Source organism: Macrobrachium nipponense, chromosome 24 (genome assembly GCF_015104395.2).
Source record: "Macrobrachium nipponense isolate FS-2020 chromosome 24, ASM1510439v2, whole genome shotgun sequence".
Taxonomy (NCBI): domain Eukaryota; kingdom Metazoa; phylum Arthropoda; class Malacostraca; order Decapoda; family Palaemonidae; genus Macrobrachium; species Macrobrachium nipponense.
In genome coordinates this window covers 48,275,823-48,291,158 of record NC_061091.1, presented here as the reverse complement: position 1 = coordinate 48,291,158, position 15,336 = coordinate 48,275,823, and the positions used below count along the sequence as shown (strand labels likewise).

Below are 15,336 nucleotides of genomic sequence, written 5' to 3'. Positions count from 1 at the left end.
ACAGACATTATATCATATATATTTAACTATAATATATATATATATATGATATATTAATATATATTAAATATATATAGTATAATAATGATATAATATATATACTATATATATATATTATATATACATATATATATATATATTATATATATATATATATATAGATATATATATATATGCAGATGATCATCCTTCACTGTTATGATAATGTTTGCCTTTCTAGTCGTGTTTTGATTTTAATGAATTATTGTTGCAATTAATTCTGATTAAACATTTAGACAGTAAAATAAATTACAGTTAACAGCCTTTTGGAATATAAAATATTTGTTTCTGGATGTGATTCTCCCTGCAACAATTACCAAGTAATTTTAAAGCATTGATCATTAGTTTCTATTTTTGCTTGGTTCATTTGTAGTCCATTCTCATGAATTGTTTTTTATTTCAGGAATTTGGTATCAGCCTCTCAAGATGGCAAGCTCATAGTGTGGGACAGTTATACTACAAACAAGGTGCATGCCATCCCCCTCCGGTCCAGCTGGGTCATGACCTGTGCCTATGCGCCCTCCGGCAGTTATGTTGCATGTGGTGGCCTTGATAATATCTGTTCGATATATAGGTAGGCATTGTTTGCTATACTTAAGTGGTTGTTACATACAGTACAATATTTTTCAGTATGCCTTTGATATGTTCAGAGTAAATTAAGTTCTTGTTTCATCCATCTTATAAAACTAAAACTATACTAATTCTGTTTTTTCAGTCTAAAGACAAGAGAAGGCAATGTGAGAGTGAGTAGGGAATTACCTGGTCACACTGGTTACCTAAGTTGCTGTCGGTTCCTAGACGACAACCAAATAGTCACAAGCTCGGGAGATATGACCTGGTAGGTGTATTACAACTCAATTTTTGTCTTGCAACAAGGCCAGTTGTTTGCTACTTTAGAAGGCCTGAAATATGTGCTGTTTGAGAAGTATTTAGAATAAATTTTGTGTTGCCAAAACAAAATATTTTTTAACTGTTGATCAACTAGTAATCTGTAATACTTCCTTCGTCAAATGTAAAGGAGGAAAAATTTGTTCCATAATGAGGAAAAAGAATATATTCTTGCATGATACCTTAAAACTGCTAAAGACAGAGTAACCAGTTTGAGTGTACAGTATTTGTGTTAAATAGTTTATCATAGTTCTCTAGAAATATGTGTGTAGTATAGGTCTCATGATGTATGTTTGTTTCATGTTGCGTAAAAAGGGGGAAGGAAAATAGTAAAACATGCTGTCATGCTAAAAAGTGACAGAGCAAAGTAAATGGGGAATAGATTTACTAGAATCATTTACTGCAAAATTATAGTTTTAACATGTGTGGAGTTATTTTGATTTTTACCAAAGTAACGTTTGTGGAGTAGATATAATTTTTACCAAAGTTACTTTGTTCATTGGAAATACATAGCTATTATAGTATGTACATACTGGACATAAATCTAGTAAATGACAAATATGTTTATTTTATTGCTACATAGTTTTTGTTCTCGTACTGAGTAGTGTAGTATTGAAAAGTAAAATTGCCATGCTGTGCTTTTTGTAGTAATGTGCAAAATTAAAATAATGTTTCATCAGCTGCTTTTATACTTAAATTTATCTTATAAGAAGGCAAGTCTGGAACATTGAAATAAGTTATTGCTTGTTTACATTCTTTATAAATTAATGTCATAAGAATATCCAGTGGTATCCATGATGTTAAATGGAGGATGTAATGGTTTTTGGTTTGAAGGATATTTTGTGAACAACGATAACATTTGGTTATGGTATAGATTTCTTTGTCACTATTATTGGAAAATGTCTTTTGTGGGGTCCAATTTACAAATTCATCCTGTAGCTTTTATTGTAGTTGTTCATTGTTTGGATAAGGTCTGTAAAAGAATGTTCTTTCCAGTGCTCTATGGGACATTGAGACGGGTCAGCAGTGCACACAATTCACAGGGCATACAGGGGATGTCATGTCACTGTCCTTGTCTCCCAATATGAGGACCTTCACTTCAGGTGCCTGTGATGCTTCAGCCAAGTTATGGGATATCCGAGATGGTATGTGTCGGCAGACCTTCCCTGGCCACGAATCTGATATCAACGCAGTAACTGTAAGTTGAAGTTCTACCAGTGTTTCTAATAGTATGATACGTTTATTTAGGTTCCTTTTGTCATACATATTTGTATCAGATATTTCTTGTCATAAATCTCAAAATGTTCATATACTGAGGTTGAACTTTTGTGAATTGTCTTCTTTTTCATTTATCATGAGGTTTTCAAAGTCTCCAAAATAATCCAAGCCATGTTAATGTATAATTCACTAGTGGTGAATTTTCCACAGGATTTTATTGAATGCTGTTGAGGAAAATTATATTTATTAAAAGATACTAAATTTCAATAAATGGAAAAGATTTCTGTTAGGTGGTTTGGCTTTATTTTAAATGGGTGCTTCATGTTCCAAAAATGTCATATCTGATTTATACATGATAGTTTTTTTTTTTTTTTTATCTATAACTGTGTTCTTCATTATGTAGTGTGTATTCAGATAGGACAACTTAGATTGCTTGCAGTGAAAAAAACCTTGTCCTGTTTTGTACTATATCAGATGTGTTGCTAACAGGAGGTTTTAAATTTGTTTTTAGAAGTTCCAAATTTGATAGTAATGGATGTTTAAAAGGGATCCTTAAATTTTTTTTTTATATTAAAGTCATATTGAATCTAACTAAATGGATTACAGTACTAAGGAGGTTTGTAGTTGAAGTATGTTACATAAAAATTGTTAAGAGATACATGTTATAAATTCAAGAGATAATGATCAGAAGCATTTGCAGTATTTTATCAAGTGTGTTTAATTGATTAGCGTTTGTTTTATGAACAGATAAGTTACAGTATACCAGGTGACAGTGGACTTAACAGTTTTGTTTTCATTGACACAATTTCAGTCTTTAGTTTGCTGCATTTGATTACAGTTGGTTTATTTTGGTCTTAGCTAGGTCGTTGTTAAGCACTGTTGGAACTCAATTGTTTATCTACCTGTTGTTGTTGGTTTTACTGTGAGGTTTGGATATTTTATGTTTTAATGTGAGTTGGTGAAGGAAGATGTATGGTTATTGGTGCTTATAGGTCATTAGTGTAATTAAAGTGAAACATTGCATAGAATTTATTAGGATGATTTTATGAAAAGCCTTTAACGCTATATCCAATAAAATTTATTAATTTTTCAGGGTTGCATAAGTTAGTTACTATGTATTTGTCATTCGTTTTCTGAAGTTCAGTTCTTTCCCAGGTTGCAGGCTGATTTCAAAGACTAATGGGAAGGTTTGTCTGTTCCTGGATTTTATTTCTAACCCCCAGGTAGCCTTTTTTTTGTACGCTTTTTAGTTTTCATGGTTACATACATTTTGCCTTTGTAACAGTAATGATCATCATTTACATACAAAGTAATAAAACTGTGAGTTTGGTTAGATTTATAGTTTATTTTTGTTCTGACGGATATTCTGTATACTACATAGAAAGTATTGCTAGGAAACATTAAGAAGTCTGCTTGTAGTTAGGTGCTATTATTTTGGTACACCTCTGCAAACATTCTTGTGGGAGTATAAGTTGGTTAAAAAGATTGAACATTCTCTTGCTAGTTATATACTTATGAATTTACCACTGTGTACTACCTTGTAAGAATACGTACTGTATATAGTTTTTTTTTTTTTTTTTTTTTTTTTTTTTTTTGACTAGTAAATGAGTAGTGTACATATTACAGTGAACTAGTTAGTTGTAAAATCTTTTTGCTGTAATTCTTTTAAAATTTATTATAAAGTAGTTTTACAATACCCATGAGTTGTGTAGCAAGATTCATAGTGTCCTTCCAAAGGAATTGCTCCACAAATAAAAAATGAAATTCGTTTAAGATAAAACGCCAAAAGTTAGACATCTGATTGTTAGGAAACCAAAGGGTGCAGTTGAAAAGTACAAGACGGAAATCATTGTATCCTGATTCCAGAAGGAAACTGCAAAGAATTGGCACGTGTCTACTGTGTGCATTGTATGGCTTACTAGGGGAAATGTCCTTAATAGGACTTTGGGTTTAACATCCATGGAGTTTTACTTTTTGGATATAAAAGCCATGGAGTTCTACTTTGCAGTTTTATGCTTTTATAACCTATTTGTCAATAGGATTTTGATTGTGTATTTGTATTTTGTATCCCATCTTTATTTATAATGGCACTGAATGACCCTATGGGCCCCCAGTGCTTGACTTTGTACCTAAATCTCATATTCCATTCCATTGCATTCCTTCTTTTTAATGTTACAATAGTGTAATGTTACAATAGTGCTATTTATTTGTGTGCAAATGAGACAAACTTTATTTTCTTTTCAGTTCTTCCCTAACGGGCATGCATTCGCTACTGGGTCGGATGATGCCACCTGCCGCTTGTTTGACATCCGAGCAGATCAAGAATTGGCTATGTATTCCCATGACAACATTATTTGTGGAATCACCTCTGTAGCATTCAGCAAATCTGGCAGACTGCTGTTGGCAGGATATGATGACTTTAATTGTAATGTGTGGGATTCAATGAGGACAGAGAGGGCTGGTAAGAACCTTTTGATACTGCTCATGATGATCTTCATTTGTATATTTTTTATCCTTTTTATATATGTGTTCCCTTTCCCATATAGGGACTTTCTCTTTTGAGAGCTTACTTAATTCCTTAAGACTGCCGAGTCATTCTGATTGAAAGTGCAATGACATTACATTTTTTCTTTCTCCACACTACCTTATTTAGTGTGCAGTTTCCACATTTATTTTCTTGGAAGCTAGTGTACTAATGTCATCAGGCAATTCAGGTCAATTTTAATGAATTTCAAATTATTGTTTTAGCTGAATTTTTTTTAAAGGTTCTTATTTAGATCTATTAAACTAATTCAAGTTGATTTTTCACTGTTATAAGACTATTCAAGAATATAGAACCATTTGGCTTCAAAGTAATTTGAATTTATATTGTTAATTGTTTTCAGGTAAGAATGCTTCATTTTCACTAAATACCAGTAATTTTATTTTATTGAAAATCTTTTAGATTTAGATTATGTCGACATGTGAGAAGTTATGAGGATAGTTAGTTGAAAAAAAATGAGTAGATATGAAGTAGCAGGATAAAGAGTGGTAGGAATATCAAGGAAATAGTGCATAAATGGGATAGATGAAGACCCAGACAAAATATGAACTTATGCAGAAAGTGCTTAAGATATCTTTACTTTCAAGTGGGTAATTTGATGTAAAAATAATCATTTAAGTAATTTTATGCCAAGAGTTATACATTAGGCAGTAAGTCAGTGGAGATTTAACAAGTGAATGGAAAAATTTGTAAAAGGCAGATTTTGTTGTTTCAGGACAAACCCGTATAGGAATTATTTATGGCTGTTATGTTGCTTGCTGTCTGTAGTGTGAATATTCCAAATATGCTCTAGGATGGACCTCTCAGCATCATTGATTTGGTCCAGAGTAGTATATGTATTTTCACGTTTTAATAGATATTGTGCGTTTGATGTGAATAAATAGTTAATATTCACTGCATGGAATATATTTTGCAGTAAACATTTGGCTCAAAAAGATTTTGACACCTCTGATTTATCTACATTGTTTAGGTCATGTTTTAATGAGTAGTATCTAGTATATGGGGCTTAACCTATTAGATCTTAGCTATGCTAGGGAGGTATCAAGTTGTTACAATTATTGGTATCATAACCAGTTATTATGATCAGTTAACCATCAAATTTGCATCTGTGTTGTAAATTAAGTGTCATAGGAAGATTTAATCACAAGATATCTTATCGTAGATAGTACTGTTCTCAACTTTTTATTTATAAAGTTTTCAGTTTTCAGCTAAATTTATTTACCTTTTCCTTAAGTGGACAGTTGTGGTTATGTGACTGTTTGAGCTTGCTTTCATTAGAAATGCCCAGGCTTGCCTATGAGGAATTTGTATATCCAGATTTAAGATAGGATGGTTGATTTGATTTTTATTCCCATTTTGCCATTTTCCGAGGAGATTTTATATAAATACGGTAACATTTTCACATGCCTTTTCAGTTGTGACTATCAGAAAGGGAATCTGTGTTTAATTTAAATATTATTGTAATACAATACTGTACTGCATGTTATGTCTTTCATATTTTAAACTTGGTTTTCTCTTGAATATGAAGAAAAAATATTCTTTTCAGTCCTTATCACCACTTATTTGATGTAGCACATGGTAATCTCCTCCTCCTTTTTAGGTGTTCTGGCGGGCCATGACAACCGCGTCAGTTGCCTGGGTGTAACCGAAGATGGCATGGCTGTGGCCACGGGCTCATGGGACAGTTTCCTGAAGATCTGGAACTAAACTCGTCCTACCACCACCACTCCAGTATCAACATCAGTATCTTCCCAAGGAACAAAATTCCCTCTTAAAGATACAGTCAAGAAGCTTGGTGTTTGCATGCCTGCGTGTGTGTCTGTGCAGCCCACGCTTATGGTAACACCACTCTTTGCTTCATAGCCACCATTGATGTGGGTCACTCCACTAGTTTGTGTGTACTAAGGGAGGATGATTATTGATGGATCTTTCTTTTTCATTTTTTGATATGAAACAAAAAAAATTTAGGTGAGTGAGTGTAAATGAATTTGGTGCAAGATTAATATGTATTTGGGAAAATGTGTGTGTATGTTGATAAATGAAGAGGCCCATGGGATAGTGGACACAAATGTAACTGGACTTTTTATTAAGACAAATGATCAACTGGATATTGGGGCAATCGATCAGTGCAGTGTGTGTCCTCCAGCCCAGGGACCCTAACAACCGTGACCCAACGATGGTGGCGACAGCACACACGCAGAAGCCCAGGTGGTGCTGGCTCTTATTACAGCCAGCATGGGGATGGTGAAGATGATGATGATCACAAGCATCACACACACCAGTTGGTGGTGGAGATGCTGCTGCTGCTGTTCCTTTTATTGGGGGCTCAGCTCTCCCACCATTCTCTTCCTTAATGTCTAGTCAGCCTGATGGAGTTGCTGCATGACTTTGATGCTGAGCGTTTCCGTGTAAGTGGCGGTGGCTGATTATGTGATCTTTGGCCCCATAAGTTGAGCAGGTAGGTGTCAACATTTTTCGAGTTGATGCCTCATGGTGATGGTAGGTGTCCAGGACGCCACGCCTGGCACTCGCCTGCCTCGCCCCTGCTCTCTCTCTGTGTGCCGCTGCTGCTTGTGACACGGACGACAGAAGACTGCACCTGTATCGGCCGTGCCTGAGGGTCAGGTCAGGGCTGAGGGGTAAGCCCAGGTGAACGCAATGGTAATGTGTTCATAATGCCTTAAGGCAACCTCTACACTCCCTCGTGTTAGTGTGGAGAAAAGTGAGGTGCTTGAGTAAGACAAAATTTTGTCCTGTTCCCTACTCCACTGCTGCTTATTGCGCGCATGTTCTGCTCTTGTCAGGCCAAGCACCCATTGATGGAGTCATCGTATAGGGGAATACTATTATCCTATTGGGACCACGTGGTGATAAGTAAAATTGGAATCGTTCAGAGAGCATGAAAATTTGATACAGTTACCCTTCCGCATATGATCGTGCACTTAGATTTTGGATTTAAGTGCCATTTTCATGGTGACCTCAACTGCCAATGTAGTTTTAATTTGGGCAATTCTTAGTTAGGTAATGAACATTTGTACTCCTTTTAAGCTAATCCAGATCAGGAAAAATCATTGCTTTATTCAGTCTCAAATACGGTAATCTGTGAAATAATCCACAATAGCTTCTTGCATTAGTGTAGCCCCAGAGCTAAAAAGTTCTCTTTGATAAACAAAAACTTGCATTTGAACTCCTTAAGCCGGAGCACATACATAACTAACTATCAGTGTTGGTATCTGTTCTGTTGGGTCGTTATTATAATATTCCTGCATTTAATTAATTTTTCTTTGTAAAACTTAAAAAAACATCTGTGATGCCAAATGTGCTGAATGGCAGACAAAAGTTTTAGATGGAATGGATGTTATGACTATTTGGAGAAAATTATGAATGATTGACAGATTGCTCAGAATACATTATATGTAGAATGTGATGCAGGTTCATAGAAGAAAGTAAAAAGCATACAAACTAACTTCCCCTCAAAAGCTCTGCAAAAAACAAAAGAAAAGAATAACAACAAAATTTAGGTAACAATGTAGTGCTATTTTTAACTTATTGGATAAAACGTCTTGAGTTATTTATGGTTCTTGATAAAATTTTAAAACGATGATTAGAGGGGAAGTACTACTTAGTAATGTCCACCTACACAAAGAGCGTAACATATTTTAAAACTTACGCACAAATAATGAGATAAAAAATAACGCACTGAAAGGGTGATTTTTCATAATTAAATCGGTGATATTGGTGGACACAAGTAATCCTAGCTCAATTCTGCTGCTCTTATAATTTTGTCCTAAACCTTGACAAACCTATACTTTGTATGTCAGAGAGCCTCTATACCCTCCCCTGCTGCAGCTTTCTCTGTAATTCCCACACGAAAAAGATCTTTTTCATTTGATCCTGAACCCAATTTCCTTCTGTGGCTGCCCCAGTTTCCCGTGAAATGTCACAAGAAAGTTGAAGCTTTTTTGTGCCTATGTTATTATTATATAATTTTGCTGAAAATCAATTTGAACACAAGCAGCATTCAGGTTACCTGTAATAATAAAAGATTTATTTATCCTTCACATTTATGTTGATTAATTGTGTATGATTATTTTGCCAGGCGGTAAGTGTCTGGCCTCAGCCTTCTCGATGATACCGAACTTGACCAAACAAACAGGTGTGTTTAACCTGGATCTGTCTCTGCTCTCGCCATACCACCCGGAAGCTCATAGAACAGCCAAACAATTTCTTAGTGACCATCTTTAAGAAATGCAAGGGCTCAGGGCTGTTCTATGGCCCTCTGGCTGTAGGGGGGAGCCTGTCTGGGATGGGTTTGTATGGTTGTCCGGCAGCTGGGTACTAGTTTGTGTTCCCCGTGCACTCCCAGGGTACATTTTGCTTAAGTTGCTGCTTCCCATACCCCTTTGTTGTGTGTGTGCAAGGAGTGGCCAGTAACCCTAGCCACCCCTCCCATAACTCCCTGCCCAGTGTCCTGGGAACTCGGTTTAGAACTCTTGCTGGCACCCAGCCCCGCGGTATCATCTTGATGGATTTTTAAAAGAGAGGCCACACACTCACTTGGATGTCCAAGTTTTTAATAAAAAATAATGGTAGTAGTTTTTCTCAGCCAAAAAAATGTAAAGATTACGATGGTATAAAAAGTAGTCAGATTTTAACCCTATTCCGGGAGTGTGAAGTGTCAATTGTAGCATATAATTCCGTAACTTGTAAAGGTACTAAGCCAAATGGAACCCTCTCTCCAAGGAAGCGCCCTAGCCAGGAGATGTCAGATGGTGGGCGCATTGGTGCCAGGTAGGGCAAGGTAGGCTAGTAGCAGCAGCAGTGGCAGGGGCCGGTAGCAGCTCACTACCACGACCAGCAGCTCCCAGCCCCGAGCCAGTCCCTGCCATGTACCTTCCTACCACCAATAACATCACAGACAAGTGTGAAGCAAAGTCACTCCTGCTACAAAATTGTTATATATTTCAAACAAAACAAAATAAAAAATGTAATTCAGCCAGGTATGATTTATTTTGAAAAGTGGTTTCTAATACCCAATGAGTTGTAGAACAGTCCACCGCGGAGGCGTTACTTTTACACGAGGCGGGCCCCAGGGCAGCTTACCGGTAATCAGCTTGTAGGTGATGTAAGGGTGTAGTTTTAAAGACCAATACCCTACAGCATCTACCAGGCCACGTAACAGATGCAGACTATCAATGCATTCCCATTGCTGTCCCTGGGACCCGCACACTGTTATATGAGGGATTTTTCAATTGATTCCGACTCCGGTTGTAGCTTATGAAGTCTCGTTTGTGAATTTGTCATGTAAGTAACTATCTGACTTGTCCAATAAAGCTATTTGTCTTTACACTTGGTGTTTTAGAACCCTCTTAAAGTATTGATTGACTGGCAGTCATTAAGAAGCTGATCCCTTGAAAATCATAAAAATAAATCCACCACCAATTTGATATTAGCAGAAAATGTAAGAAGATTTGAATTATTTGGGCACAATTTGGAAAATTATTAGTCTATGGTTACTGTACTAAGCATAACTACAGCCTAACCAAATTTATTATATTGTAAATAGTATGAATTGAATCTTATTACCTGTTACCTGGGTTGAAGATGTTTATATAAGATAATCTGAGAGAAATTAAAAGAATACTGGTTTTGATGAAGTGAAACTAAATTGGTCCCAAGTAAGAACTTCATATTTTATATTTATTTTTATAGACTAATAACACCCTAACAAAATTCTGAAGTCGGCTTGTGAAATCTAGTACTTCAAGGAGTTATTTATAGTAGGTGAAATCCAGCACTTCAAGAAGTGATTAATAGTAGCTGTATGTTGTGGAATGGAGCATTCTAAAAAAAAATACTTCATGCTCTTTATAGTATGTTTGCAGTTACAAAAGCTTAATCATTTGGCAAAGAATGCTAGTTAAATATAGTTGTGAATTGCAGACAAAAAAATTGAAGGAATACGTCAAACTGGAATGATGCTTGATTTAGGGGTTGGGATGAGTCTAACCTTGCCAGGCTATGGTGATTACTTGAGGTAAGTAGCTTCGTATGTAGCAATTTCTGGGTAAAAGTTAACTAGACTGTGATGGGACATGGATTTTTTCTACAGTTCTCTTAATCCCTTGAATGAAATAAACTGTCCCAAAAAGCCATTGGTCCCATTGCTGAATAAACACTGGTTCCATGCAAGTAAAAACACCATACAAACAAACAAATATACTGTACTTGAAACCTACTGAAGTATAGACCTGGAAGAGGAGCAAAGTGTTATAGTTAAAAGTGAAAGGAACCCCTATTCTTAACAATTTGTAATTTATAAATAGTTTTGCCCTAAAAGGATACTATGAAATAATGTTATAAGTGCAGTAATTGCAAGGATACTATGAAATAGTGTTATAAGTGTAGTACTAATTCCAAGGATACTATGAAATAGTGTTATAAGTGTAGTACTAATTCCAAGGATACTGAAATAGTGTTGAAAGTGTAGTAATTAAAAAGTTCAAACTTAATTGCTTATGGGAAACTCATGAACTTTTTTTTTTCTCAGTACTAGGACTGGCAAGCAAAAGATTTAAACAAAACACTGTAGAATGTTACCATACAGTTTTTGTTAACATTATAAAATGGGTTTAGAAGAACATTGACATGAAAATACAAAATATAAATAAAAATGAGGTTTTGTATCTTGATAGTACTCAATTTTTAAAAATGGAGATGAAAGGAACAAATCTTGTTTCTTATGAGTCACTGTAATATGTGTAGAGAGACAACTACTATACTCTATTTTATCTTCAGCCTTGCTAGAGCTTATATTTTCCTTGTCTAAGGAAAAATCATTTTTGTTAGTGCTGAGTAAACATCCTAGCCAGACAGTAGTTATATGCAAACAATTTCTTCCTCATGCGCTGAGCACTCATATCAGTGGTGTTTTGTCACAGATTGTTCTTCACTTAAGGTTTTGATGAAAAGTGGTTTTTATGTGGTACAGATGAAATTTCTGGAAGTAGGACTTTTGTTGATATACGTATTGGGATATCAAATAAGAATTGTATGATAATGTAATGCTTTAATGAATGTGACAGCATTCTCTCGAGGTTGGATATCGATCACTACTCACTGATAATTTGTAGTCAAGACTTCTTGCCTGTTAATGATAACTGATGTTGATAGACAAGAGGAGAAACTTGAGACAGGAATACCTCGGAATCTTCCTCTTGGGAATTCAATTAATTAAGTCAAATGAGGCTAATTCTCTTGTTGAAACAATTTCTGAATTGTTTGTATAATGAGAGGGTGGTAATTGTACTGTTTTGGATACATCCCTTTACAAGATGGCCTAATTTGTTCGTTATCACTTCTAGGGTAGATGTTGAAGATTTGATATATGAAACCCCATCTAGCTAATTTTTATATGCATCTTTTACATTCCAGCTTACAATTGAAATACTCTAATCTGATAAAGAAATATAAGCCAGATAAAGGGATACATCTAGCAATAATTTGCTGGGGATAATGGGGTCCCCATATGAAAATACAGTTCCTCATTTTAGGTTGCAGCTTTAGGATTGGATTCACCTTAGACACGAACTGTAACAGGCCATGAATTTGTTCCAACTGTTATTGGAAAACCTTAGTTTGTACCAGGAACCCTTGAGGATCTTTCTTGATTCTGGCCCAAGTTTGGCTGGGAAGGGAAAACCGACTGTGAAGCACATCCCAGCAAAATACCTTGTGGTGGGTGTGAGGCAAAACTTACACCAGTTGATCAGGAAACCTGTCTGTCAATTTCCTCTTGTAAGTTTCGTAAGTGCCCCTTTCTGGTGGTCCCCCAGACTTGCAAATTATTTAGGTAGGCCTCCAGTCAACCTTTGTTGCCAATTAGCTAAAGGGCATGACCTAGAATCTGCATGTATCTCTCCCTGTCTGGAGCTCTAGGAAGGGACGGGAGGGAATGGCAATAAGGATCCAATAGACATTTTAGTCTCTTTCTTAAGGGCTGAAAATGTTTTAGTAAGAATGTCCAATTTGGCATCTAATTCTGCTCTGAGTCCCTGACTGACTGTTCAGTAACATCAGTATAGTTGCGCTCAGTATCGAGGGCTTCCTTGATACTTTACAAGATCTCCTTCCTAAACTGCCCAGGTTGCCAGAAAGGGAGATCGTCTTAGTTTTGCCACAAACTCGTGAACTGGAACAAGATGTATCCCCAATCCTCAAGTAGCTAGACAAGATACAGAAGCAGTGCAACTCAATAATACTCTACAATGAGGCTAAGACTGGAAAAACAAGTCTTATGGATGATATCTCATAAGGAGTGTACAGTGCTGGGGTTAGGCTGTGGAGAGTCACATCTCACTCTGGAGGGCAAAGCTAACGAGGTCGGCAAAACTGTTCAAAGCATAGACCACTGCTGAGTAAGAGGTCCATACCCTTCAGTCAGAAGACTTGGTTCAAGAGTAGGCTTTTCAACAGGAAATGAAGGTGGACGAGTAATTCCACAATCTGCTGCAGAGTAGCTAAACAAAGAGAGACTGTCTGCCACACCAATTTGAGAAGAGGGTCCACACCATCACCTCAACGACAAGGTAGTTGAGGCGACCTCATAATGTGTGGGAGACAGGCAGGCACCTTGACCGAGAGGGGCAGTAGATCAGGGCATCACTTGGCACATGACCAACAAGGCACTAACGGGGTTACCTGACACCTTGAGTATCAAACACTTTGTTGATCACTTGGTAAATCAGACTGTTGGGAGGAAAGGCAAAGATATTTTCCAAGGTAGTAAGGTGCCTGCGAATGGAAGAACTGAACACCACTCACGATCTTCTTATGTAACCATTTGGTGAACAGGTTGTTCATTGGAGTTGACCAATCTGGAACAGCCTTTCCCCATCAGCTGAGCTGGTTTGCCAAAACCTTCAATCTCCCTGGAATGTCTATGCCAGACAGCTCAATAGTCTGGTGAACTCACTTGTGCAATTGCATCGCCACCCTTGTCACTGATTGGCACTGGAGTGACATCACATTATCTCGTAATGTTGCAGCTATCTGTACTGAACATATTTCCAACATGACATGCAAATGAAGGTTATTCATTGTCTTCATACCTACAGCAGAGGGATCCCCAAGGTGTGAGTCTCACCCCTCTTAATTTTTCTGAGAACAGAAGTATCTCCAGAGGTGAGGAGCTTAAAGGAAATCCCACTAAGAGATTTACATTGTCCAGCAACCACTCAAAATTCTCCATCATTCTTGGCTCATGGGCAACAGGCGAAAGACAGGTTGCCAGTGCCAAAAACCAACCAATCCTGCTTCTATACCACTAGGGCAAGGACTGGTGTAGGTGCCTGAGGCAAAAATTTCACTGAGGACAAAGGTGACCAAGACGATCTGCCAAAGCCAGAATGGTTATTCTTGCCGCAATATGCACTTCACTACCACCTTCGTGACTGGAGATGTGTATTTCTGGTGATAGAAGTTCACTCTTGACATGGTTCGGAAGTCACATAAAGCCGTTGGTCACGTTGCTGAATAACCACTGGTTCCATGCAACGTAAAAACACCATACAAGCAAACAAATAATAGCCTTACTGATAACTCTGCTTGTGTATCTATAAGGGTGCCCCACATAGGCTTGCTGCTTGGGCACAAGATTGGACTTACTTCAAGTCAGTCATTGTAACCCCCAGATCGTGACAGAAGGTGAAGAGGTGGTCTTTGTTTTGGAGCAACTTCATCTTATGACACTGGAACAAGCCAGTCATTGAGATTATGCAAATGTATCTTATGTACGTGGGCCCAAGCTGTACCACTGAACATTCACATGAACACCTGAAGGGTTGGTGCCAGTCCAAAGCACAGGGTGTTAAAATGGTGGGCAGTCATTCTGCAGACAAAAGAGGTCCTTTTGAGAAGACCAGTGGATGAAGAGAGGTCCTTTTGAGAAGACCAGTGGATGGGTATCCCAAAATAATTATCCTTCAGATTCGTCAAACATGAAGTTACTCTCTCTGATGGAATCCAACACAAAACAAATTGTTTCAATTTGAGTCGAATATGCGACACAAAACTCGTTCAGAGAAGTTATGTCAATGGCCAGTTTCCAACCCTCAGTGCCTTCCCTCTTATAAAGCGACTATAAAAGGCTGGGGACGGTGGCCAGATCTAGATGGTAGGCCATAAATGCGATAAGTGTCAGTGTCCAAGTGAGGCGAAGCCAGTAGTCCTTGAAAGTAACCTGTAACTGTCTCAAAGAACATAGACTATCTATACTCTAGGCTGCTAGAGAAGGGCATAGTCTACCTTGGTATCCCCCCTCCCTTCTACCACTTGTCTTTCTTCCCCCCAGTATGTTTTCTACTGTACCCGAGGAGAGCAAGACTAATGAAATAAGATGAAGAAAAACAAGTGCATATTTACTTCTTCACCCTACTTGTCTTCTCAGGCCTTTTCTTTCTTCCTTGGGAAGAATAAGATGCCTCGGAGGCCCTCTCAAAGTTCCATTGGACTTCAAGTGAGACCTCCCATATTTGCTCACTTGCAGGTGGGAGTCTGTTGTAAGTAGGGTTGATACTTAATTCTCTTTAGTGTGCTTATGAAACGTGAGGAAAGTTTCCGACTCTTCCTTTGTTCATACGTATGCTGAG

At 37.2% G+C, this 15,336-nt stretch overlaps 1 protein-coding gene across 5 annotated transcripts in view; it reads left to right on the top strand.

Annotated features, from left to right (window-relative positions):
* Window positions 1-10,034, top strand: part of LOC135205606 (guanine nucleotide-binding protein G(I)/G(S)/G(T) subunit beta-1) — a 115,420-nt gene extending 105,386 nt beyond the window's left edge. For all 5 annotated transcript variants that reach the window (XM_064236386.1, XM_064236389.1, XM_064236391.1 and 2 more), the window contains exons 4-8: window positions 443-613; window positions 755-877; window positions 1,924-2,125; window positions 4,390-4,606; window positions 6,288-10,034. In XM_064236386.1, the coding sequence (XP_064092456.1) occupies window positions 443-613; window positions 755-877; window positions 1,924-2,125; window positions 4,390-4,606; window positions 6,288-6,394 (820 nt within the window). In that variant the 3' untranslated portion in view covers window positions 6,395-10,034. The remainder of the gene's footprint in view (window positions 1-442; window positions 614-754; window positions 878-1,923; window positions 2,126-4,389; window positions 4,607-6,287) is intronic.
* Window positions 10,035-15,336: the final 5,302 nt, after the last annotated feature.